At 54.0% G+C, this 25,805-nt stretch overlaps 9 protein-coding genes across 9 annotated transcripts; 2 read left to right on the top strand and 7 right to left on the bottom strand.

Moving 5' to 3' along the window:
• Positions 1-929: 929 nt before the first annotated feature.
• On the bottom strand, positions 930-1,263 carry PTR2_4 (peptide transporter ptr2; the record flags this gene model as incomplete). The annotated part of the gene is made up of 2 exons (XM_047985848.1): positions 930-1,055; positions 1,114-1,263. The coding sequence occupies 2 exons, from the start codon at positions 1,261-1,263 to the stop codon at positions 930-932; spliced, it is 276 nt and encodes a 91-aa protein (XP_047841825.1).
• Positions 1,264-1,679: 416 nt separating this feature from the next.
• PTR2_3 (peptide transporter ptr2) lies at positions 1,680-3,252 on the bottom strand (the record flags this gene model as incomplete). The annotated part of the gene is made up of 6 exons (XM_047985847.1): positions 1,680-1,827; positions 1,902-2,433; positions 2,489-2,714; positions 2,774-2,898; positions 2,960-3,199; positions 3,249-3,252. 6 exons carry the CDS (start codon positions 3,250-3,252, stop codon positions 1,680-1,682), a joined length of 1,275 nt encoding a protein of 424 aa, XP_047841824.1.
• Positions 3,253-5,846: 2,594 nt separating this feature from the next.
• Positions 5,847-6,688, bottom strand: JDV02_004615 (15-hydroxyprostaglandin dehydrogenase (NAD(+)); the record flags this gene model as incomplete). Its single annotated transcript, XM_047985846.1, has 2 exons — positions 5,847-6,173; positions 6,284-6,688. The coding sequence occupies 2 exons, from the start codon at positions 6,686-6,688 to the stop codon at positions 5,847-5,849; spliced, it is 732 nt and encodes a 243-aa protein (XP_047841823.1).
• A 498-nt stretch (positions 6,689-7,186) lies between these two features.
• Positions 7,187-9,088, bottom strand: JDV02_004614 (uncharacterized protein). The gene is made up of 2 exons (XM_047985845.1): positions 8,651-9,088; positions 7,187-8,592 (listed from the first exon to the last, which is right to left on the bottom strand). The coding sequence occupies exon 2, from the start codon at positions 8,412-8,414 to the stop codon at positions 7,395-7,397; it is 1,020 nt and encodes a 339-aa protein (XP_047841822.1). The 5' UTR covers positions 8,415-8,592; positions 8,651-9,088; the 3' UTR covers positions 7,187-7,394.
• Positions 9,089-11,355: 2,267 nt separating this feature from the next.
• Positions 11,356-12,276, top strand: JDV02_004613 (uncharacterized protein; the record flags this gene model as incomplete). Its single annotated transcript, XM_047985844.1, has 1 exon — positions 11,356-12,276. One exon carries the CDS (start codon positions 11,356-11,358, stop codon positions 12,274-12,276), a length of 921 nt encoding a protein of 306 aa, XP_047841821.1.
• Positions 12,277-12,316: 40 nt separating this feature from the next.
• JDV02_004612 (uncharacterized protein) lies at positions 12,317-13,570 on the bottom strand (the record flags this gene model as incomplete). The annotated part of the gene is made up of 1 exon (XM_047985843.1): positions 12,317-13,570. The coding sequence occupies one exon, from the start codon at positions 13,568-13,570 to the stop codon at positions 12,317-12,319; it is 1,254 nt and encodes a 417-aa protein (XP_047841820.1).
• A 909-nt stretch (positions 13,571-14,479) lies between these two features.
• Positions 14,480-15,931, bottom strand: JDV02_004611 (uncharacterized protein; the record flags this gene model as incomplete). The annotated part of the gene is made up of 1 exon (XM_047985842.1): positions 14,480-15,931. The coding sequence occupies one exon, from the start codon at positions 15,929-15,931 to the stop codon at positions 14,480-14,482; it is 1,452 nt and encodes a 483-aa protein (XP_047841819.1).
• Positions 15,932-16,876: 945 nt separating this feature from the next.
• Positions 16,877-17,668, bottom strand: JDV02_004610 (uncharacterized protein; the record flags this gene model as incomplete). Its single annotated transcript, XM_047985841.1, has 2 exons — positions 16,877-17,532; positions 17,590-17,668. 2 exons carry the CDS (start codon positions 17,666-17,668, stop codon positions 16,877-16,879), a joined length of 735 nt encoding a protein of 244 aa, XP_047841818.1.
• Positions 17,669-22,792: 5,124 nt separating this feature from the next.
• On the top strand, positions 22,793-24,776 carry JDV02_004609 (uncharacterized protein; the record flags this gene model as incomplete). Its single annotated transcript, XM_047985840.1, has 3 exons — positions 22,793-22,871; positions 22,937-24,430; positions 24,493-24,776. The coding sequence occupies 3 exons, from the start codon at positions 22,793-22,795 to the stop codon at positions 24,774-24,776; spliced, it is 1,857 nt and encodes a 618-aa protein (XP_047841817.1).
• Positions 24,777-25,805: the final 1,029 nt, after the last annotated feature.

The raw sequence follows: 25,805 nt of genomic DNA, 5'->3' as shown, positions 1-25,805 counted from the left end.
CGCTAAGTCTCGCTTGCCCCAAGGAAAACCTGAAAAACGCTCAGGTCGTCCTCGTCAACCGTGGATGAAAGACAGTCTCGTGGTTTCGAATATGACTCAGCATAGGGCTGAATCCTTATGCTCATCCGATACATCTTGGGGCCCAGACTTTGTTGGCACGGATGGTATGTTCTGTGACATGGAAACCAAGACACTGCTCCCGCTCTGTATCACAAGCAACGTACACGGCTGTGTTCATATCGACCACGAGGCGCAAAAAGTGGAAAGACGTTCTATGATCGCGAAGCGCCAAGTGGATACTCCGATGAAATCCTACAAGAACATTAAGTACTGGGGATAAACAGGCTTACTGGTGCCGCCATAGATGGCCTTTCACGCTGCAGCATGCACAGAAGCAGCTCAACTGTCATTTCCGAATCCAAGTGTCGGAGCATCTTTACTTTTTTTAGATCACTACAAGGTTTTACATTCCTTTGGATTGGTAGACGAGCCTCGCTCAGTCATAATTGTACCCGCCACTTCCTATAAGCACTTTCGAACGTTGTCTCAATGTTGCCCGAACCCGCACCCTAGCCTTGATTGACATGTTGAATGGCATGACGATACCACAGCGTGACACGTACAGAGATTGGGATATAGTAGCAGCAAACGAGAGTAAATCTCGCGCGAGCCCTTGTATAGCACATGATGAGAACAGATACAGTTGGATAGTTTGGCGGGCAATGGCTCATTCGACCGTATAAAACAATTGAATGCTTATGAGCTTCATTATTCTTCACTCATACGCTTGTCGGGCTATTAATGAACAATTAGTCAAATAGAACCCGAAATCACCTAGCTATAACTGATAGGGGACAAGCCATCCACTGGCCAGTTGTCCATCAAGTGCGTACACTTTGCTAGCTAGTTTGCCTCCAGGCTGAAGACTATCACACCTTGGATTGAACATTGTCTTTGCTGTTCCCAGCTCCAATGCCTTCAATTGGCTCATGTTCGCCAATTTGGTTCGTCGAAAGCACGTATTCTTCCTTGTCAATGTGACGGAAGTTAAAGTACTGTATACCAGTCAGTAAGTGCGGGCTTGGGGGATGGGATGTGGGCCTTGAGTCATACAAAGAACACGGTAACGATAGCTCCGAGGATAGCCGGCGCTCCAAAATCCCAGACAAGATGCGGGTCGACAATAGCGGCTGAGGCAGCCAAGTTGACGATGTAGGCAATGCCGGTAGCAAAGAGGTTAAAGGCGGAGACAAGGCCTCTCATATTGACAGGTGCTCGGGAGTAGGCGATGCCATACGCTATTACGTCGTAAGCTTGTGATCGGGCCTAGAGATCAAAATCACCTCACATACCTGGGACGTTGATGAAAAGCTCCGAAAAGCCGCCGAGGGCGTACGGAAGGGCCTCCCACCAGAGAGAGATGGGAGAAACCAAGCCTTCCTCTACGCACAATGGGTCTGATGAACCATAGGAACCGCAAGGGCTCGTCTGATAGGCTTTGTAGCATAAGATACAATAGCCGACGCCGGCGATAGTACTTAAGGCAAACCCGGTCGTAATTCGAGAGACTGGACCATAGCGAATCTTGGATTTCCGCAGTAGCGGATATAGTCCGTACTAGTTACAGAGAGAATTAGTTATGTGCGATCAAGATTTCCCATTGTCAAGGGAACTACAGTTTAAAAGGGCGCCTCGTCAAATGATTCACTTACGTTTAGAACAGGACCAAGGCAAATAATGCTTAGCGAGTTGAAGTTGCCGATCACATCGTTGGGAACGCCATTGCCAGTAAGCATGGTTCCCAGGAAGTTGGCCGAGCTTCCAATGCTGTTTCGTTTGGAGTGAGCATTGGGTTCAATACCTCGAAGGGAAAGGGATAAGAATAGTTAGAGGATACACACCCGTTGTCGTTCCAGAACTGAACGGGGAAGAAGCAAAACATCCCAGTAGCCTGCAACGTTCGCTTGACATCTTCGACAAAGGCTTCGTTATAGTGTGTCTCCGGCGTTAGACCCTTCGCCGCAATGACAGACGGCTTCGCGGCATCCCACCAGCCTTTTCGGCCGATGCGGAAGACCCCTCCGTTTCTCATACAATGGCCAAGGACGCGAATCACGTTTGGCAAGTCAGAGCCACCGGGCTTATGGTGAACCAGACGGGGCTTCAACCAAATAAGCAAGAGAGGGAGCGGGATATATAGGATCAGAGGGAGCAAGAATGCCAGCCACCAACCAACATTCCTTGCGGAATAGGAGGTCGCAGTCGACATAAAGGCGCCAATGTTAATCAGCAGATAGAACCAGAGCATGACTCTCTCGGTGCTATGCTCCGGATCCTGGATCACTCGCTCGCCGGATTTGAGAGTGATGACCTTTGGTACGTGAGTAGTCATTTGATCCAGCAACAGCGGTGATACGTTCGGTTTAAACATTGCTATACAGCTAGGGTTAGCGAGGTTGTGGTTGTAATAAATGGCGCTATTGCTTACCTGCTCCGATGGCGAGGATATAGACTCCAATGAAGAAGGGAATCTTCGCGGTACCGTTTTCCATAAGCGGCTTTGCGCCGCCAGCAATAATGAGCACGTGCCCAACACCACATACAATCACGCCCCAAAAGATCATATTGAAACGACCAAATCTGGTATCGGCAAGGTACCCGACAAAGAGTGGGAGACAGTACGCCAGTAAGTTGAAGGACTGGCTGGTGGCATTCTGAGGGTGGTGGTCAGTAAGGGGTAGACGGAGTGACAGCTCGGATCGGCTTGGCATACCGCCACCTGCTCGCCAAGCCCCAGGGCGCCCTGGGTGGCTTGGCTTCCACTCGGCACTGCTCCGTAGCCATTGCCGCCCTTTGGCAGGGGACGGTTGATGTAGTTGGTCCAAATTTGGGCGCATCCTAGTAGAGTGGCTATCAGTCCTCGGTCGAAATCGCACAGCTGGCTGACCCGATCACGTACCGTAATAGGACGCTCGCTCGCAGAACTCGACTGCACAGAGGAGGTAGGCCACTGTAGGCAGCTTTCCAGGAACTCGGCGCAGGGTAGCCAGCTCTTCCTCAGTTGGCTTGCCCTCGTAGTCGGTATTCAGGATGGCCACATCGTACGTCGGAGGATGATGGTCGCCGTCGCCGAGGGACGGCTTCTCGTCAGCCGAATGAACGGCATCGTCGGCGTTGACTCGGTCCACAATCTTCTCCTCTACATGAGCATTAGAGAAAGCTTCATAGAGTCTTACACAAACACATACCCATATTGTTTGATCTTGATGCACAGAGTTGTCAGAAGTCGAACAACTAGAACCGGTCAAAGCAGCATCCTTGCAACACCGTTGGACACTTGTCTCTTTATGTAGAAAGCTCCCTTTACTTTCCCTCTGTCTCTGAATCCATATACCACCCAGTGGGTAACCTGCCCGCCCCATAGCAGGCCCGGTGGTATTGCCCAGAAACGTGGCATGGCCGCGCACTAAGCAAAACCGCTTGGAAGTAGCAGTGGCACGGTGGAAGACATGCTAGGGGTCAGTATTAACCGGTACAGAACTTCCGCGTTTGCTCTAGCTTAGACTGAGGGCTTCTAGATCGGTCCCGAGACCTGCATCCCAGTCCTGAGTAGGTTATCTCACACCGGCATCCCCGGCTGGACAAAGGCAGCCTTGAGGGATCCAGTTGAAGCAGCCAACATTGGACGATGGGCGACGGCGTTGCCACTATCACGCTGAACAGATAGAATAGTCAACCAAATTTAATTCTCAAATAATAAGTTTGTATCCAGCACTTGCATGCACGACTCGTGCGGTGTGGAATCAAGGATAGCGAATTTACATCGCATCATCGTGGAGAGTGGAGACTTCTATCGTGAAATGGTGTTTTCCGGTGGTGAGTGACCCCCCTGTCGTAGCCCCCACCACCCCGGATCGGCCTCGATACCCTTGTTTCCCTTGTTGCAGAGAAGCGATGGCGTGGTTGCAGACCACTTGTCGTCTCCGCTTCCACACTCCAGCGCGGGCGTGTTGTAAACATTACTAGCTGTCTGTATCTCATGATGTGTCGATTCGGGCATGGTGCAACAGTTCACACTAAGCTCCACGGAGTGAGGACAAAGGCCGGTACGGCATCTGTCTGACCCATGAATGATGCGCGGAGACCCTGCCGGGCCTGGAAGAGCGGAGGGCCTGACACCGTCCCGCGTAGTCGTTGGGTCATGATCTCAGGGGCGGCCCGCCCCCTCGATAACAATACTACCCACCCACAAACGTGCGCGCAAAGTATGTGGGAAGAGGATGATCGCGACAGGGTCCACGGATCTGGGTAAATGGGGCCGCACTCGCCTAATGCACGAGCAGGGTCCCTTTGCTTCGCAATGTCAGCTCCAGAAGGCACCTTGGAACATTTGTCGCCTTTGACAGCCAGCGCTACTGATCTTATCGTCCGTTAGAATGGCGCTACAAGGGGGAGAAAGCGCCACCATTTTGCCTGCACGTGCCCCTTCGCTTGCCTCAATTTGGACCACACCCAGCTCCTGCTCCTGGTCGACTCCTCGTGCCCTCTCCTTGTACGACGGGTTGCTTACAGGACTGGTGTTGTGGCCAGCTGCTGCCAATCGCTTGGCGTACATGAGCGCCCCTTTTCTCTAATCGGTTGCCAAGACGGATACCGGCCATGATGAGGCTGCACTCCACGGGATCGGTCAGACAAGGGCAGAAGGGGGTCGCGTGTGGGAATGCGAACGGCGGGCTTGGGAGCGTTGCCTCGAGCTGGTAAACGGGACGCCACCGCCCGCAAACTGGGCCGCGTCGCGTCGCATGACCGACCAGAGCAGCGATAGGGGCAAGGCAATGTTGATGCCCGAACTCGCGGTTATCTAGCGAGGCGGCCGGGAGGGCTTCGGCAACTGGACTGTGAAATGGCAACATGGCCCACATCATGAGTCGTCGGCTGATCCAGGGCTTTTGACACCGGCATTGCAGAGTGCGCGATCCCATGCCTGCAGTATTTCGAAAGCAGGACAGCTCCTCCATGTCCCGCAAGTGGAAGACATGCCATTCGGAGATGGGAGCGCCAACGCGGAAACAGTCCGTGACGCATCAAACGTTGCGAGGACATGTCAAAGACAACGGATTGACAAATCTGTAAGGCGGGGTTGGCGTGGGTCCCAACACCGCGGATTGCCAGGACTACTAGCTAATGGACGTACATATCATCGTGAAGCAGGGTCGGCCCTTGCTTTGTTCCTCTAGCCAGAACCGCCTTGATGGACGAAGGAAACATGACGTATCATGGCTACCGCACCCCGAAAACCCATTGCCAGCCGTGCAACGGACGCCCCACGCTGTCGCTCCAAGTTGCCGATTGAGCCAGTCCCTTGCAGGCTGTCTACCGCAAGGGGAAGTATAGGTCTCGGCGACTCTGCGGTCGGACATGGAAGTACGATCGATCGGGCGTGGCCGCTCATGAAGACTGCACCGCTACTTAATTAGAGTATCACTACTTCGCACTTTCAGCCACGCATCTCCGTATTTGAACGTTCCCAGACCCCGTCAAGCGAGGCATACGGTGCCAAACTATCCTACATGCCGAAAGGGCCCGCCTGGCCGCCAGGCTGCGCGGCTGCAGTACATGGTGGCACGCATGGCGGGGCTTGCGACAGGGTCTTGCCAGGCCTGGGCGGTTTTACACGAGGGACATGCGTGCTCGCAAATACGAAGTACAGTCTAGGCCTTCTCATATGATGAGCTTATGCGACATGAACACAGAAGGATCACTTCTCGCACTGCAGGGGATCTGTTTCGGCAAAGTTCTGCCCTACAATGCTCCCCGATGCTTGAAACAAAAGCCGACCCGTTGCTTTACGCAAGGCCAAAGACTTTGGCAAAGAACCCTGCACTTTCCTCGTTGAGCCACCTAATTTCCTCGTCCGGGTACGTCGGATGGTCCCGGAAATGCCACTTCTTGCTGGCCGACACTTCCAGAACCTGGCCCGTCATTTGCGAATCGTCGTCGAGAAATACGTCGTAGGCGGCTACCATGGTGTCCAAAGACGTGACGTATTGGTCTGGGATGACACCCAGGAGCGGAGCCGTCATATTGCTCGGTGTAAATCCGGGCAGGATGGCATTGACGGCTATGGAGTCAGGCTTCAAGCTGGGCGCAATGCTTCTGGTGTAGCCAACGATCTGGGGCGCAGGTAAGTACCATGGCAAGTGTCAGGAATGGCTCACCGACGACGCCATGAAGGCATTGCAAGCCCCGCATCTCCCTCCATACACCTCGGGAAGGAACTCACTGCGTGTTTTGAAGCTGCGTATGCAGGATGGCTCGGCATGGGGTAGATGCCAGCGCCCGACGAGGTCAACACCGCCTTGCCTGCACGGCCGCGTTTACGCACAAAATGCGCGAAAAGCTGCAGCGAGTAGATCGCACCGAGAAGATTGACTTGGATGGGATCAACCGTTGGCGGTGTAACAACCTCGTCTGCTTTTGCCTTTCCAACGAGACCGTCCAAAGACCCGGGCGGATCCGAAAGGCCTGCGTTGGCAGCTAGAAACGCCAGCCCCTGGCTGCCTGCCCATTCATCTGCCCGTGTGAAGAGAGCGCGTTGCTGCTCCCACGATGCCACGTCCGTCTTGACAAACAGGACATTATCTGGTCCCAGTTCTGTGACCGCTTCATTCTCTTGGATATCCGCCATGACGACACGCCATTTTCTCTTTTCGACGAGGTGCCTGGTGAGTGCGAGGCCGATTCCTGAACAGGCGCCCGTAACAACGGCCACTGGGCGAGACATTGCGTTTTGCGAGAGTTATCAGATTGTCGTGAGAGATGAGATATCAGCAGCATGCGAATGGCAGGAAAACAGTATATATGGTTTCGATATTGAGACGCAGCGCGGCAGGCTGACATGCCATTTTACAATTGCAGAACTCTATAGTAACCATGCAACTAGTGCTGATGATCTATTTTCACGTCAAACAAAGGCCTTGAAGCTGAGAGCATGGCCTGCAATGGAACAGAGAATCTGCATCGGGGTTCTGTCTGCATTACCAGGTCTCTTGCCATTGGGATCGCGTGCTATATCGTGGTCGCCGCGGCATGGATGTATCTGTCATATGATGCGCTAGCACAGTGGAGTTACCTCACTCCGATATGCTACCACGCGTAGAAGGAGGATTCCAAATAGTAACTAGTCAGGTTATGTAATGAATTATATCACTGCGAGCAACACGAGGATTCCTGAGCACGTTGCAGTAGCGCTGACCTTACTCATCACGAATATGAAACGAAGTCTCGTCAACCTGCCGAGCCGAAGAATGCCACGCAACCCAACTGTTTTCCCGTTTATAACAAACTTGGGCCCTTGGGGGGGCCGCATCCGTACTCTGACCGTTGACTCGACGTCAAGCAGGTCCAGACTGCCCCTCGAGCTCTTCGGCATGCAACAACTGCACGTACGTATCCTTGATCGTTTCAGCCAAGGGCCTATACCGGAGGCCCAACACCTTCGTCGCCTTGCTGCCGTCTACCGTGTACGTTGACTCAACGAATCCTGGTTTCCCCTTGGGGAGTCTTTGCGACAGCTGTGGGAGTTGCTCCCGGGCGGCGTCCACGGCAGTCTGGTAATTGAAGTTCTGGCCAACCCAGAACCTTTGCCCGCCGGCCTCCGGAGTTTCGAACCCGAGAATGTGCGCTGCCGCGACTTCGCGCACGTCAGCGAATCCGCCAAAGTCAAACGGTGGAATATCCTCCACCTTGAGGAGGTCATAGAGAATCTGAATCGACTCGCTGAGGTGCTTTGTCGTTGTCAGCTCTGTCGCATAAGGACCGAATATCCACGGAGGAGTGATGGTGACGACGTCAAACTTTGGTCGGTTCTCCGCGACCCAATCCCACGTTGCTCTTTCGGCCAAGGCCTTTGAGGCACAGTATGCCACCACTCCGTCTGCGGTGGAGGCCTCCTCGAATGTTACTGGGTTCCAATCTTTTTCGTTGTATACGTAGCCAGGGCGTTTTCCCTTGGAAAGGTCGCACACGGAGGCATGGCTCGAGGTGACAACGATGCGCCTCACGGCGTCCCCCCACTGTTGTGCAGCCTTGAGGATGGCCAGTGATCCTTGGATTGCAGGCTGAAGCAGGTCCTTTACATTGTCCTTTGGCTTGAGTACGAATGGTGAGGCCGAGTGAATGATCCCCGACACGCCTTCCAGCGCTTCTTGGTATGACTGGGGGTTTGTGATGTCGAGCACAATGGCATAGGACAGCTTTGCTGCACTCTGCGGAAACTGCGCCGCGATCTTTTGGGCAGACGAGTCGCTCCGGGCGGTCGCGCGGACATTGTACCCCTTTTGTAGCGCTGCCTTGATCAGATGTCCTCCCAAATAGCCACTTGCACCTGTAATCAGGATCGTTTCAGCCAGCATCGTGTGGCGAAACCGTGAAATCCGATGAGTGTGTTGTGATTGATACGAAGTAGCGAATATCGGGTTCGAAGCACGATCAAAGCGGACCTTGTTGGTGTGCACGAGCGTGAATGAGCGGTCGGATGAACCGGAGGTATCTTTATACTCAGCGGGCAAACGCTAAGATACGTTTCACGGCCTTGGGCGATCTTAGCCATGGTTCAGCTGCTGATGGGAAAACTGCGCGTGCTGACCACCTTTGATTGTGGTTTTGGTCTTGTTCCAGACATGGTCGCCCAAATCGGGTCAACGACGCGGCTGATTTCGGTGTCGGGTATTGGCGTCGCGTTCCACACGAGTCTTGGACTACCCGAGGGCTGAAATTCAACCATTGCTTGCTTAGCAGTAAATCAACAAAAAGGTGCTCGAAACCACCCGTGCCATCCGGCTCCCCGACAGCTCCAGGGTGCCGGCCGCGATCTCGACCGTGGTGGTTCCGGGTAATGCGCACAGCAGACGGGCACTGCGATATATCGCATCCACCTACGCCTCGAGTGGCTGGCTCAACACGGTCGCCGATGAAAAACTTGCCCTGAAGTCGCGACAAGCACCACCCGTTGACACGGGAGAGTAAGTAGGGCGTGGTCCCTGTGCAAATGTGTATCCCAATCTGGGGACGAGTTGCGCGATGAGATGGCAACCATCAAGGCACTCTGGGGGCAGCCTGGGCTTCTTGGGCCCAAGCCATGCGTGCCACAGCAGAACCGCCCGGCGCCTGGGTGGATGGCCGTCCAGTGCGACGTAGGTAGGTTGTCAGGGCACGAGTGGCGCTGCAGCAGCAATGGCTGGTTCTGGGTACAGTAGTATTGAACCGGGCTCTGCTTGTTGGTTGATGCCGAGAACTCACCTCACCGGCTGTATTCCCCGGCCTCAATGTGCCTGGTTGGTCGGGTTAGTAACTAACGTAGTTAGCTGATAAGGTACGCTTGGTAACTTAGCCTACTTCATGTTCGTAGCGCTGATGCCAAAACTTAAGTTAGTCCAGTAGTCCATAATTCGTATAACTCGTCAGTCCAGCGAGCAGACACGTAGGCGCGCATGATGTTGGCGCTTGATGCGCTGTAAGAACATTATTACGGCCATCACCCGTCATCAGTCCATTTTCTCCCGGCGCACTGCCGAGACCTCATTCTTGCTGGGGAGTCTAGGACCCGGTGTTTTGCGACACCCATGAGCAAAGTTGCCGATTGAGCCGCGTGTTGGTGCCAAGTCTCTGGCTGACAGGGTGACGACTTACTGTACCTTCGTCATAGTGCATCAGTAGTCAGTCGGTGTTACACCGGAGATGGTGTCCGAGGGCGGTGGAAGTCACGCTCTCGGCTTCTGAACTGCGGGGAAGACGCCCTCTCCTGTGGCCTATGCGTGAATGCTTGGATCGTACATACACGCTTACCACTGCGGGTGCCGAAACCTTTGCGACGCTGCCGAGTTGCAGTTGTCCCAGCGTGATTCGCTGCCCCCCACAGCCGCAAGCAAGCATGGGGACGGACACGTGGGTCAGCTGTTGGCAGTTTCGTCCTTGGAAGAAGAGAGCAGGAGGAGAAACTTGTTGAACCATCAACTTCATTTTCGCGCGCAACCCCGCCTGACTGGTCCGTGCTCATCATCCACGCTCTCTAGGCCAATGATGCCGTCTAGATACAACCAACACATTTCTTCGAGCGCCACTCAAGTGGGACGGCAAGTTCGCCGCCGAGGTCGCCGCCGCCGCCTGCGCTCCAACAACAAGTTCAAATCATCATGAGTTGAAGTTGCAATTTGTTTCAGCCTTGCAGCTCATCCAGTAACCAAACATGTCGAACATACAGCGGCCCCGTGCGAAGATGCCTTCCGTGTCCGCGGCAATGGCCTTGCGTGAGTCCTTTGGGGACAGGAAAATACCAGAGATATCGCGGAAAATTACCGCGTGCGTCTCCTGTCGTAAACTCAAGGTATGACGAATGACATGCTGGGCGGGGGGTTCCGGTCGCCTTCGCCCCGTCTGGAGCCCGTCGCTGACGTTGTCGTATCAAGATCAAATGTCATATGAACAGCAACAACAAACCGCCATGTATTGGCTGCACGGCAAGGGGGGTCACTTGCACCATCAACAAGAGCTTGCAGTCCCTTCTGGAAAGCGATGCTTCGTACGTCCTCGCTCCTCACCATGTAATAAGCGAACCAAATTGACGGATGTGCCCGGCAACTAGGTGGAAGGAGGAGATGGAGGACAGGCTGAGCAGACTTGAACATCTCATGTCAGCCCCGGCGACAGCTCGGCCCACTGTTGGCAATCAGACGCAGCATGTTCCCCCTCTGCCTTCCAACGGGAGTTCTTCGCTGGTCGAGGGAGCCTCTTCAGCAATTGCCGATTCACCAGAATCTCCACATCCGGCTACTTTGAATCTGTCATGCAGTCTGGGCGGCTTTCCCGCGTCTTCAATGACCAATACTTCTCTCAAGAGCTCAGCCCCTGGACAACGCTTCGACTTTATCTCGCAGCAGCTACTTCCAATTGAGGTCGCCGAGTTCCTCTTTGCTTTCTACCAGAGAAACTTGGATCATTATGTGCACCACATTCTCACAGACACGGATTCGCTCCTAACAATTCGGGTGAGATCGACTTTTCTCTTGTCGGCCATTTGCACAGTGGCTGCGTTTTGTTCTGGGTCAGCATACTATTCCACGCTGCTGGAAGTGTTGCAGCAGAATGCGCAAGGGAAACTGTTTGCCGGAAATTACGAGTTTGACGATGTCCGCGCACTTTGCATTGGAGCATTATGGCTACCCGAAATATCGGCAGCCCTGAATGGACTAGGTAAGGCCAGTCTACTCGGCCAAAAAATATTAATGGATCAATTAACCCTGTCGACAAGGCGTCAGGATTGCTACCGAGCTGGATCTTCATAGATGCATTGCCAAGATGCCGCATACAAAGCGGGAGTGCTACGACCGAACCCGACTCTACTTCCTCGTGTACCTATGTGACCATCACTGCTCTCTCAGCCACGGCAAGCTTCCCCTCACGCGAGACTTTCAGCTGCTGAAGAAACCTCGCGTCTTTCTCGAAAGTGGATTCGCATCGGAGGCTGATCAGAGGCTGATCAGCCAAGTCGAGCTCTGGTCCATCTTCAACCGCGTGTTCGACATATTCGGGGGTGACATCGACCGATGCATTGCCACCCAAAGACTTGCAGAGATATCTTGTCTGGACGACTTGTATGAGCAGTGGCACAGTGAGTGGCTTGAAGGTCTCAAGTTTGATACACACAAGACCGAGCCTGCTAGACGCATATTCGATTTGTACTACCACGCCGCAAAGTTATACCTCTTTTCGCATGTCTTCCGAGGCCAGGCGCGAGAAGAATTGGAGCTTGCAAGCGAATCGCCCGGGGGTCCCAACGATTTTGCACGCCGCGCATTGGAACATGCGCTATCTGTAGTGTGCAGCGTCACAAACGAGCCGAGAGACCGACTGCAGAACCTGCCCTGCTATATTGGAGCGGTCATTGCATTCGCTTCCGTGTGCCTTGTCAAGGCGGCCAACTGGCAAAGTCGAGCCACTTGCGAGAACGACGAGGTCGATATCCAAGGCCATCTGCGCCACTTGATTCGAGTCCTTCAGCCTTCAGCAGGCGAAGAACAGACCGTTCATCCCTTGTTGGGCATTGCGAGAAGTCTGGAAGCGGTCATGGCCGGAGCGCAACAGTTTGATCACGAGAGGCATGTGATTCAAGACTTGAGCGGCCTGCTAGGCTTCGATTTTGGCATGGACGGCTGCGGTGTCTTCAATGGTGGCGACCTGGAGCAGACGGCGACGTTTTCTCTATTTGATGCGACATAGCAGACGAAAGAGAGAGATATATCTAGACGAGGCCCTAGAACTAGTAGTTGAGAGCCAGATCAAAAATGTCAAAGTTCCTCCATTTCTTCGTCTCCGATACATCCTTCGGGTCAACCGCGGTGGACCTCAAGAGCGGAATCTGCTGCTCGGATAAGCCTCCGTGCGACCGAAGCCGATGACCGTCCAAGTTCGACAGGTCGTGCTCCTCTCGCTTGCTCCCAATGGCAAAGTTCTTCTTGGCGATGACCACAATGTCTCCTTCACGGTCCAACGGCATCTCGTATAGCGCTGCTGCCTCCTCTCCGGTGAGAGCTGTCTCAACTTGGGGAAGCTTACGGCACGCAGCGAGCATATCACCGACAACAGACGTGTCTGTCAAATGGACTCGGACGAAGCCGCCGAGGGCACCATGATGCTTGACAAAAGGGTCCGTGATCGGGCAGATGACCTTGGCGCGGCTCTCTGGCCACTTTGAATCCAGGAAATCACCCAAGAACAGCACATTCGGCTTTCCGTTCTCATCGGCCTTGTCGCTCATGCCATGATCTCCGGTCACAGCCACGACGGCGCCCAGTCGAACAAACTCGCCAAGCCGCGTGTCGATAGCGTGCATAAAGTCGTTGGCCTCGCGCGAGCGCGGAGCATACTTGTGCTGGATGTAGTCCGACAGGGTCAAGTAGAAGAAATCCGCACGCTTCTCTTGCAGGAGCTTCAATCCTGCATCGAGAACAAACAGAGAGAGCTCTCCCGAGTACTGGGAGGGTGCCGATTGGCCAAGCCACGCCTCAACGTTGTCCATCCCTTGCTCGGCAGCTGTGCTTTCGTTTGCGCACTGAGCCGAGAAACAAATGGATCCTTTCTCGGGCGACAGGCCGTGCTGAATGATGCGTCGTAGCTTGTCTTTGGCAGTGATGGCGGCGACCCGAACACCGGCGTCCGCCAGCTTGGCGAGGACAGTCGTGCCGCGCATGGTCGAGTCATCCAGAATCATGTGCTCTTTTCCCGTTTCCTTGTCCAGGTAAAAATTGCCAGAGATGCCGTGATGGCCGGTAGGCACTCCGGTAATGATGCACATGTTGTTGGGATTGGTCAAAGAGGGCATGGCACAGTCTGCCGTCGCGTGGAAGCCGCTTTTCACGAAGGCTTCCATCGTTGGTAGGATGCCATCTTCGATGCCAGCCTGCAAGTACTCGGGGTCAAACCCGTCGACGCACACGACCACGGTCGGGCGCTGCGGCAGACTATAGGACTTGCCGTGCAGCTCAACAGAGGTAGTATCTCGGGCAGAGACCATTATGAATAGTTGATTGGTATGTGTGGGAAGTTGATTTATCGTTGGAAGTATCTTGCTTGGTGATGAAGAATCCGTAAATGCTTTATACACTCTGGTGACGGCTTGCATGCCGTACAGACGGCACGCACTCCAGACCTCAAGACGTCGTGCATCCCGGACGGCGGACGCGCCGCCCAGACGGCAAGTATGCCGGCTCCACCCTCAGTTCTGTATGAGGCCCATCCAACAAGGAATCAACAAGGTTCCCCCACCATCTCGCGTCCACTTCCCGCGGCCCACATCGGACGGCTCTGCCCCGCCACTCCAGGTTCCGCTTGCCAGACAGAGCATCTGGTGACACGGCACCTTGCATCAATATGCAAGGAAGTACATCTGCAAGGCGTGACCCGAACGATTGGAGGCAGATGAGCCCTCGCATCGAGCAGTGCCGGATAGAAGATGGTTCAGACAAAGCATGTGCCGCCCATGACATGCATTCGTGGGGGATGAGAGGCAACAGCTCTGTCACATCCTTATTAGAGCACAGCGCGGGGTAAATCTGGTGGGCAGGTGGGGTTGAAACCGCGTAACTCCAGTCATCAACAAGCTCCAACCACACCTCAACAGGAACCACCAGACAAGAAGTCCACCGGTGATAGCACTTCAGCAACTAACTTGATGCGATAACTGTAGGCAGGCCATTCTTGGTCCCGTCAACGGTGACGAACTAAATTGTGGCATAACAGGATTGGTGACTTCAATATAAGCAACGAGCACCCCACAACCACCCAGCATGGAGGCAAAGCTCTTGCATTAAACCGCGTGTTGAGATGTGCGCCTAATTGCGCCGCCCACGTAGACGGGAGACCTATGATACAGCAATACTTAACTGGCTTTGATTATGTTCTCAGATAAACACACCGGCACTATCTACTCAACCACCTTAACGTCGGGATCCGAACGATCCTGGCTTCCGTCTGGCTTCTCTGCCTTTAAATAGGTTGCAGCCACAGGCATCTCCTCGTCTTGGATAATCTCATGAACCTTGGCACCATCAACGATGCCGATTTTGAAGATGACAAAGGCTGAAGGGATGATGCAGGCTGCGAAGAACGACATATTGACCGCAACAGCCCCCGACAGAGGAAATTTGTCCTGCGCGATCGAATTGATGCCGTACGAGATGGCCTGGCCAGCGCTCTCGACTCCTCGAATGACTGCGCTCAGACGAATGATGTCTGCTCCATCGCGGTTCAGAGTGCCCACTAGCCAATACAAGTAGTCGTACATGAGATTGAAGCCCACGAGCAGAAAGATGTAGACGCAAACACCCTGGCCAAACCCGTCGTCGACCCAGTCGAACACGGGCTTGGTCTCCATTCCTTCGTATTTCTTCGTCATGATCATTGCGTAGATGTAGAGGGCCGTCTCAAACGTGTAGATGACGACAAACGCAGCAATCGCACGCGTGTTCAACGTGGGCTTGCGCCAGTCCAAAAAGAAGCCTAACAAGAAGTTGCATACGACCACACAGCTGCTGGCAACCAGGGAGGCCAGGGCGCGCGAACGCACAGTGAAGTATGTGGCATTGTACGTCGAGAAAAACGCCTCGGAGAAGACACTTTGGAAGATCATGGGGAGCAAAAGGAGAATTTCCTTGCGACACAACAGTCTCCACATGATGGCGAGTTCCTCCTTTATGTTTTGTGGTAGATGGATGATAACAGGGACTCCATTGGACCTCTGGACCTTGTGTGGTGGGGAAAGCAGCGCGGCAATGAACGGGCCAAGCGTCTGGATGGAGATGAAGACGAGGTAAGTGTTGACACTGATGGCGCCAACTTCCCTCCTATGAGCATTGAGTCCAAGGGTGACGAAGCCGCCAATCATCTGACCGACAATTCGACTCGCAAGCCAGTAGGCCAGGTATTTTCCTCGACGGTGCTTCTCCGGATATGCCAGGACGATGGCACCCTCGGTGAGCCAAAAGATACCAGAGGTAACTCCGTCAATGGCACACGCCACCATCATGAACCAGGTATTGCCGTACTTGACATTGCAGTAGATGGCCGCTGCGTAGACCGGGAATCCCGCCATGCCCAAAGCAAACGCCCAGCGAAGGCTCATCTTGGCGATGAGGGTACTGCCGAATATACAGATCAGAAGCTGCAGGCAGAAGATTACCGAGTTGGCGGCGTTGACATAGTGAGGATCCGCGGCACCAGCACCCCCCAAGCCATTCATCGCCGCCCACAGGCCAGGTGCAATAAATGCACAGACAGCGACGACCGATATGTTAAACATGGTGGTGTGGTACCAGTCACGCTTGGCAGGTCCGACAGGATTGCCCGCAGGCGTCGTAGAGGTCTTGATTGCGCTCATGTTGTATGAGGCCGACAATGGAGCCGCGTTTGATGGGTGATGGTTAACGATCCCAGTGCAGATTGGACCGCACAGAATTGTCCTGTTCCTAGTCCAAACACACGACAGGTGAAGCTGGTGATGCAGTGGCGGGGGACATACGGACGCCGCCCCCTCAGGTTATCAGCAGCATCTTATATACGTAGAGGCCAAGCAGTTCCCGCTTCGAGGTGAGTATTCATGGCACAATGCTCGTTTGGCTGCCGTAGGTCACGAGTTGCGTGCCGATCGAGCGATAGCGCACGGGAGCAGGACGAGCAGCCGGGCCGTGTCTTGGCCGCCGCCTTGTTTATAGAGGCAACGGCTGCAAGTTGCGCGGGGCCCCATCAAAGGGTTACTCAGCGACGCGGGTGTCGTTGTTGGCACCAGATCCATTGGTGGGTTGCACACCTGGACTGGCTACCGTCGTGGTCACCTACGAAGTAGGTACATGTTTGTCCCTCTTCAAGATCGGCGCCTGCGTTGGCTTGGTCTCGGCACTTTGAGAGTACGCTGCGCCCGGGCAGGGGTCTAAGTCAAGCAAGTGTGCGGCAACCTAAGGGCAAAGAGTGACACTGATACCCTTTTACTACCAATAAAGCATTTTATGCAAAAAGAGGACTCAATGTACGAAGCAAGGGGGCGGGCAGTGAGACAAGCTGAGACTGATGACAGTTCATGATCTTTGGCTGTCTTACCACCTTAGAGGGCAAATCGCTTTATTCACTATCTGTGGCGCATCATGGGCGTTTCCCAGATAGGTAGAAAATGTGAGGTGCTATGAGAATATACCAGGTCGGTCTTTCAAGGCGGTGTTGAGGCCGTGCTTCGATCGGCCTAATCTACCTCCACAATGAAACCGCCAGACATCTACTGAGACAAGAAGCCGTCAACATTATCGCCCGCATAGTGGTGCAGCTAAAATCTTCAACCCATAAGGATGTGCTCCTGAATGGGTAGTCTGTTCGCCAGAATGTCGTCGGCGTTTAAAAAATCTGTGCTGCTTACGCGAAGCTCGGCGGCCGCCTCATCGGCAACAATCCCAGCTGCGACATGACGCTTGACCAGTCGGGAGCGAGCTACCTCTCGATCGACCTCCACAAACCATAGCTCGTCCATGAGTTGCGCGGCTTTGTTCCACGGTGCCCTATCTAGAGCGAGATAGAGGCCCTCGAAGATCACGATGCGCGACCGAGAAGTCACAGCAATGTCGTCCTCCACCGGGTCCTTCAATGCGTGGTCAAAGCTAGGCGCGTAGATGGCCTCGGAATCGTCATGAACAGGCTGTCGTAACGCCACCACGAGGTCATGAAAACGCTGGGCGTCGAATGTGAATGCGGCCCCTCGTCGGTGAACGGCCACGACTGGATCCGGCATCGTTGCTAGTTGTAAGCGGTACAGATGGAAGCCGTCCATGGGTAAGACGCATGAGATCATTTGATCTCGGGGCTGACTGCCTTCATTGCAATAGATCTGATTGATCTTGCCCGATACTGCTTTCGCCAATGTCGTCTTGCCGGAGCCGGGAATGCCAGCAATTGCAATCATGACGCGTTCGCCAGGACCTGCAGTCTTCCACTTCTCTGCTCTAGTATCAACACGTGCCTCCTCTGGAACTTCTTTTGCAAATTTTTACTCACTGAGAGCCTTCAAAGCAAGTCTTGCCACTACTTCGCCGAAGGATTCAGCCTTTGCGGCTGGGACTGGTTTGACCGTCATGATGACTTATGTTGCTTTTGCTGGTGGAAAGGGGCAGTCGAGGCGCGTTACAAGTGACGACTGAGTGAACATCATCGGCCTATACCTGCATGTATGGAGCCATTTACGAAGTATGCAGCGCCGGCACTGCCTGTGCCAATCTCTCACTGATTGGTGCACCCAACAGAGAAGGGCTCTACGCCATCTATGCAGTACAGTACTTTCTCTCCTTTACCCTTCGTTTGGGCCCGATAGCAGCGCTCTTCGGACTACGAGTCCCAAGCCCGCTCATCATTACCGGAATTAACCTGGCATAGAGTCGCCAAGGCCAAAGTTATGAATACACGTGAGTGAGTCATGTTCGGGCGCAACTCCATCCTCGACTGATCGTTGGTACAGGACTTCCAAGCCCAACCAAACGGCCAACACCAACACCTAGATCGCGCTGGCCTATAGCAGACATTGCAAGGGCCGTGTTCTTTCCGTTTCTCCACTCTGTGCTCAACTCATATAATTTCCAGCGTCGCCTCGCCCCCTTTCGGCCTGGACTCGGCCCACGAAGACGTGAACGAGTTCTCGGAAACACATCAACCCGTCGACATTGCCCACCATGGCCAGCGAGTCAAAGGCAGCGTGCGTAGGTCCTGAAATATGTGCGACCCTAAGAAACTGCTCATGTTAAGCACGGTGCTGACGAGAGCTGCCGCAGGTGCCTTGTCTGTCGGCAGCGCAAGGTGGCATGCGACCGACAACGGCCCCGATGCGGCTTGTGCGCCAGGCACGACTTCGAATGCCAATACAAGTCTAGAGAGCATCGTCCGGGGCTGCGAGCTGGCTATGTGTCGCGGCTGGAAGAGCAGCTGAGTACGGTTACCCCGAATAGAATGAGAAACTGCACCCGCTCCTACAGGTCTAGATATTGGAATCATCTACGCCCATGACTAACTGTAGTAGAAAAAATTGAGGCTCGGCTGTTAAAAGTAGAAGGCAACCTGGAGCAGGTCAGAACTGTTCAGCAGGCCACTGGAGGGGCAGTCCATGCCCCCTCCACAACGCTGCCAGCAGCCCTGCCAACATCTTCGGCGCTATCGGACTTCAGGGATCATGGGACATCTGATTACATGGCGGATGTTCCATCTCTCAGTAAAGCTCCCGTCGACAGTCCTCATTTCGTGCAAGGCTCGTGGGAATCCATCAGCCCCATGGCAGCACCAGACGTTGGCCAGACAAGTACCAATGGCGACTTTTCCGACGAAGCGACAATTGAGCAATCAAGTATACTTGAAGCCAGCAAGGTTCGATCTGTGTGGTTTACAAAGTACCACCCTTGGTTCCCCATATTGCATGAGACCTCGTTTGAGAAAGCATCCAGCGCGCCGAGCTCGAAATCCAGAGTAGTGTATGATGCCATCGTGGCTGTGGTATCCGTTGACTCCGTAAGCCCTCCTGGCCCAGGGCGGCGACAATGGGCGCGGTCTCTTCGAGTCTCGGTGGTGAGCAAAGCGATGAGTACTGCTTCGTTGCATTCTCTGCAAGCGTTGTTGATTGTCAGCATCTACTACTACGCCGAAGGCATCCTGACGAAATACTGGAACCTCCTGGCAGCATGTAAACGGTCTTGGCCGCCACCGCTACCTGATTGTCAAGACAGAGTTACTAACACCAGGCAGGATGTCCATGACTCTCAACCTTCATTACGTCGCGACTCAAGGGTCCCACGACTGCACACCTGGGATTCCCCAACCACCACGAATGGCAGCAGCCAACAGCTCTGCAATCGAGCAAGAAGAGTCTATCCGCGCGTACTGGATGATCGAGATGCTAGACAGCATGACTTCCCTGGGGTCATATAACAGCCAGTTAACATTGAAGTTGCCACCAGCAGCGTGTTTTCCGTGCTCAGAGTCCACCTGGTCTAGTCGCGAACCCTTGATCGAGAGGTACACGCACGCTCAGGTACCGTATCCCTCTGTGTTCTGTCTCTGTATCATGTTCGTGTTGCAAGAGCTGGGCACAGTGCATAACTTCTTGAACAAATCGTATGATCTGAGCCGCCTGGAGACGAGGCTTGAGTGGCAGACAGCAGCGCAGAGCCTCGATGAACGCTTGACACAGTGGCGTGAAGAGTTCGTTGCGGCTGTTTTCCGATTGATCAATGCGGAGAAAGATCATCTTCCTCAGGGAGAGATGGAACCGTTCATCACCCTTACCAACTGTGTTCTGAACACGTAAGACCATCTCCATGATCCTTCGCACCTCTCCGTGAGGAGATGGCGACGAGCGACCGTTCCAAATTGTATAACAAGTGTCTCTCATAGAGCTATTATTGTGCTGTTGCAGCAAATGGCACCCTTCCCGTGGGAAATTGGCAGGGACTTTGAGCCGGTATGTAGCAGGCTATGCGTCTCTCACCTCATCCCAACCACAACACTGACCAGGTGGTAGTGGGCGTTTGCTACAACAAGATGCGTTAATGCATGTGAAAACATGGCAGCAAAAGTCCGCAGAATCCGTCCGGACCAACAGGACTGCCAGAGTCCGTATCTTATACTACCGATTTTCGCAGCAGCACGCTTCTATGTTGGTACGTCCTCTGCACTCAATATTCCCGACGTCTTAGCTCCATCTGTCATGGAGGAGGTAGGTATGTCCAAACCTGACAGGTGATCTGTGAGTAGCGTATTCCAAGGCCCTGGATGCAGACGTCCCGGCAAGCCTCCATTCTCTTGCCTTCACTCTTCATATCTGCGGACAAAGATGGTCTTTAGCGAGACGATACGAGACGATAATTCGCACAGCGGTGAGCGAGCATCGAAGTCCGATCTCGCAGTGCGTTCTTCCTGTCGAGTTCTACGATCTGCGATACTCGACACTTGCCATTACAGACTTACTGCAGCGCGAAGCGGAGAAAATCGATCCCGGTCAGCACAGCAGTTCGCCCCAGACCGATTCTGTGCTGGTGGATTGAAGTAGGTGATCGAGCTGATAATACAGTCATAACCGGAAGGCACCAAAAGGTTCTGGGTTGCGACGTGAAATGCCGGGCCGTGTCGTAGCCGAATGATGGTGCGAGGGGTCCTGCGGTATTGTAGGGAAGTCCACCGACATCACCAGGACACACCTCAGGATAAGATCACGTAACAATCATGGGATGTAGGCCAGGCAAAGCTCGGTGCAAGTATCGGCCAATTTAGGTCATTGAGAATCCTCACGATGTTCACATCCGCATTTCATACGTTGGAGTGTATGGGTCTGACGTATGTATTCATCCAGACCGCTGGTAATGCGGACGTTGTGAATTTCTGGAGATGTAGGCTCACATGTCAGCCCCAACCATGATGGCCTCGCAAGAAGTGTAACTGAAGACCACCCGATATAAATGAAACAAGGCTAAAGTTTGCTAGGAAAATTGCGAGCTGCATGACGTTCATGCCCAATGAGGCGGCCTCGCCCTCGGAGGATGCGGATAGATCCAGGAGAGAAACCAACACTATAGAAGTAATCGAATTTGTTATAGATAGCACGGGTAGTAAGTCATCTACGCAGACTGGTCTCTGTATCGTAGCAGCGGATGGTACCTTTGTACAGGTCGGGATGGGCAAGCCGTGGCAGACTCTGCCTTTGATGGAGACGAGCGGAAAGGAAGTCATCTTCAAAATGGGCCAGGCGACTATGAGACGGCACTCGAACTTATCCATGAACAGCACGTGCTGGTCAAAGCACTCATCAGTGCAACAGTGCCCTTGAGAGAGCTGAGGAGGCCTGGACCATGACACAGAAAGGGGAGGGCATCAAGAATTTTGATCAAGGGGCAGGGCGACTGACGTTGGCATGAAGTGCTTCAATGCTATTTGATTGAGCCATCCCGGCATCGTTAATTTCTTGTAACGGGTAACGTAAGGGTATGACCTGCCTCTGCCATGCGAGCAAAGCCACACAGCTTGCTTGCAGTTTGTGGCGACGAACTAGTGCAGCGTTCACGATGCTGACGAAACGGTACGAGGTACCCAGCGGCACAGTTTGCAAGTAATTGGCGGCCAGTTGCAACGGTATGTGCGTGACCAGAAGCACTGGTTCAAAGCACGACTGTCATCCCAGCATTACTAGAACCAAACGTGTGAGCTTGAGACGGGGGCCGTGGCTTGTATGAGTAGAGTACGAAGCAAGGACCCTGCATATCTGGCATGACAACCAGGTCAGAGTTTGGTCAGAGTCTTCGTACATACATACCGTAGTTCCGCCGCGCCACCTTCTGTAACAGTTGAGCGCGAAACTCACCGGCGGCTGCAGTGGTAGGATCACATGGTGATGAAACGGGGCAGCACGTTTCCTTACTCCGATGGCATTGGTCCCCGCCGCGATGCAACTGTTCTTGATTTATTGTAATCGCGCCAGAGGAAAAAAATTCAGCTGCAACATCGCCCGTTTGTCATGCAACTTGCCAGACCGGAGCCCGTTTGAGTATCGCGAGTCCACGACCCATCAGCTCGGTATCTCGCTTGGCCAATCGACACACTTCGAAAGAAGCCAAGAGACACGTGCTCCCAAGCCCGATTTCTCCCTGGGAGATGGTCGGTGTCTGGAACGGGCATGGTGTCCCGCGGGCTCCAGCCATGGTCCACATAGCTGACGCCCTCGAAGGCGGCGACCCGCCAGACTGCGTGCTGTTCCCCGGTAAAGACAGAGCCTATGACGGCTCGTCTGCTCACAACGTGGGCTCCGTGCCACTCGTCCATTGGCGGGGTGCATTATGCTTAAAATTTACCTCGCGCAGCCCTCAGGGCGCGCATTCACTGCAGGTGCGGCGGAGCCATGAGTCGCATGTCGATCGAGGCCTCCATCGACGTCCCCCGATGTGAGCTTGTTACAGTCGAGAAGCGGCAGGGCAACGCCATGCGCAGCGGGCCTGTGGCGAACAGGATGCGACGGGGACGAGATACTTACTAGCTTGATCCTTTGCTCGCCCAAGCATTGAGGGCCCTCCGAACCCCACGTTCAACAGAATGGATATTTGATCCTGAGCCCGCGTCCCTCTTTGGACCCCGATCCAGTTGTCGTTCTTTCCTTCTCATCGATCTTGCATCCCCTCTGGCAACAGTCTTCGCCAAACGGACGACGAGTCTTGTCGTCTACAAGTTGCCAAACATGGTGCTTACCGCTTATACGTATGTTTTTGCCATTGGCACGTGCTTTGCACTGCTAGAGGCATACAACAATGGCGCGAGTAAGTCTTGCTTCCTGAGACACTATCATGCCGTCGAATTATAGCTAACTTTTTTTTTTCACCAGACGATGTGGCCAACGCTTGGGCTACTAGTGTGTCCTCGAGATCGGTGACGTACAGGCAGGCCATGGTTCTTTGCCTGGTCTTCGAGATGCTTGGTGCCCTGACGGTCGGCGCTCGGACGGCCTCTACGATCAAGAACGGCATCATTCCGGTTTCTGCCTTCCAAGACAACGCCGGTGTTCAGCTTCTGGCCTTTGCCTGTGCGGCCGCCGGCGCTTCATTATGGGTCATGTGGTGCACGCGCCACTCTGCTCACGTCTCGTCGACATACTCCCTCATCTCGGCCATCGCTGGCGTGGGCGTCGCCACCGTTGGTGCCTCCGGCGTCCAATGGGGATGGAACGGTGGGAAAGGCCTGGGTGCTATCTTCGCAGGCCTGGGCATGGCACCTGCCATTGCCGCCTGTTTCGGCGCCATCATCTTTATGCTGATCAAGGTGGTCGTCCATCAGCGCAAAAACCCGGTGCCCTGGGCTGTTTGGACCTCCCCTTTCTTCTTCCTCATCGCCGGCACGATTTGCACGCTCTCGATTGTTTATAAAGGCTCCCCCAACCTAGGTCTGGACAAGAAGCCTGCGTGGTACATCGCAGCCCTCACTCTTGGCGTCGGCTGGGGCTTGTTCGTCTTGTCGGCTTTGTTCTTCGTGCCGTACGTCCACGCCAAAGTCATCAAGAAGGACAACACGCTGCGATGGTGGGACGCCATTTACGGCCCCCTCCTCTTCAGCCGACCCACGCCAGAGGCCGCGGTAGAGGCCAAAGTTCCCAACTACGCCGTCATCCAACACTCGGATGACGAAGATGAAGCTGCTTCCCAGGTAGCCTCACAGGAAGGCGGTGTGCTCGACGACCCCAAGGAAAAGGTCATCAACGAGAACCCCGACCTTCGCGCGAGACACGTTACGCCCAAGGCTGCCCCTGAAGCCAGCGAAAGGGAGAAGAAGCTCATTCTTGCCGAATACAGTCAGCACCACTACCAACAGATGCTGCGAGATGCACAGGAGCGCCACCACGCCAAGTTGCGAAAGACCAAGGGCCCTCTCGGCTGGGCTATGCGAACACTTCACGCGAATCCTATTGGTGTCGGATCAATCCACGAGACGCATAACATGATCGCCCTATGCAAGCGCATCCCCGCCATGATTGTGGCTTGCGCTCTCTACGGTGCTCACTACGATATCCATACGGCGCAAATTGGCATCGAAGGCACCCCGGAGGGCCTCCGTATGGCGCGTGTTTATAGCCTCGCGAAGAAGTACCCTAATGAGGTTGAATACCTTTACTCCTTCGTGCAAATCATCACGGCTTGCACTGCCTCCTTTGCCCACGGCGCAAACGACGTTGGTAACGCGGTCGGTGTTTGGGCTGCCATGTACTCTGCTTGGTCTACTGGCGAGGCTATCGGTGCTAAGGCGCCTGTTCCTCTCTGGCAGATTGCTGTCATGGCGTTGACGATCTGCATTGGCTTCATTACATACGGATACAACATCATGAAGGGTGAGCACATGCCCTTTTGCTCAAGCGACTCGAATGGTCTGATTACTGACAACTCTATCTAGTCATGGGCAACAAGATCACATATCACTCTCCCAGCCGTGGATCGTCCATGGAGATGGGAGCTGCCATTACGGTTCTCATCTTCTCACAGTATTCGCTTCCAGTATCCACGTCTATGTGCATTACGGGTGCCACAGTCGGCGTTGGTCTCTGCAACGGCTCTTTGAAGGCTGTCAACTGGAAGCGAGTAGGTCTCCTGGTCTTCTCCTGGATCATGACAATTCCCATCGCAGGTCTGATCGGTGGCTGCCTGATGGGCATACTGCTCAACACGCCCCATTTCTAAGCCAAGACAGAATCAGAACACGCAGGTCGTGGAAGTTGTTACGAGTTAATAGAATTAATACATATACCACATCGCACATGACAAACTTGTTCCGCCACAACGAAGACCCAACATGAATGTCGCAAGGCTCGGCCGGAGTATTGCCACCCACACAACCCGCGATTGTGTGCGACACCCATCGAAGTTCAGGGGTGAACTGCCCACCGATGTAGGGCGTCTATCTATTGACGATTATGGCCGCCTTTTGTCTATCGCCAACGCGCATCAATCCCACTTCAGGTCCATGAAGGGTTCTGACCATGGGTACTAAGAGTGCAGATGATGACACTCTATCATTGCTTATAGGGAAGTTTCGCAGCCTTCGCTCGTGGCTTATTGCAGGTGGGCGACCTCGCGACAGAGGCCACAGTCTACAACACTGTGTTTCGCGCTGCGTTTGTTTATTTCGCCCTGCGCATCGCCTTTTTCCTCGCGTTGCACCCCCCCCTGGTCGGGGAGAACAACTCGCGAGATTGCATGGTGCTCCAAGAAGGGGAAGTGCACGTGGTAAATGATGAGGTCCTGGAAATGACAGACAAGCTGCAAGGACAGTCTTCCGATATGTCATTTTAGCTAATGGCTTACCAAAGCGTTGCACCGGAACTCGGTAGCATTGCCAGTAATATGATCCAATGATGGCATCTTTCGGCGCCGTGAGAGAACGGGGCCGCCTCACTCGTTCGGACATGGTCGCGACCCGGCGGATAAGTCTGTCCCGGAGAACTCGTTTCCCATTGCAGTTGGGAGGAGCCAATCTGGCGTTAATGGTTGTGCCACCTTGCTTTGCTTCTCCTCGGCGCCTTGCCGGTCGTTGTCGATTGTGTAACCATGGGGCTGCGCATATGACCGTCCATGCGACAACGTCAAGGGCGCACAGCAGATAATAAATAGTTTCTGTTGTGAGGTATTAGTCAGTTGGTCAGCCTCCCAGTTGGCCAGCTCTTTCACTTGACTCTCTCTCGCTCGGCTACCTATATATCTCCTCTTCCT

This window comes from Purpureocillium takamizusanense, chromosome 3 (genome assembly GCF_022605165.1).
Source record: "Purpureocillium takamizusanense chromosome 3, complete sequence".
NCBI lineage: Eukaryota > Fungi > Ascomycota > Sordariomycetes > Hypocreales > Ophiocordycipitaceae > Purpureocillium > Purpureocillium takamizusanense.
This window is presented reverse-complemented; position numbering and strand designations above follow the sequence as displayed.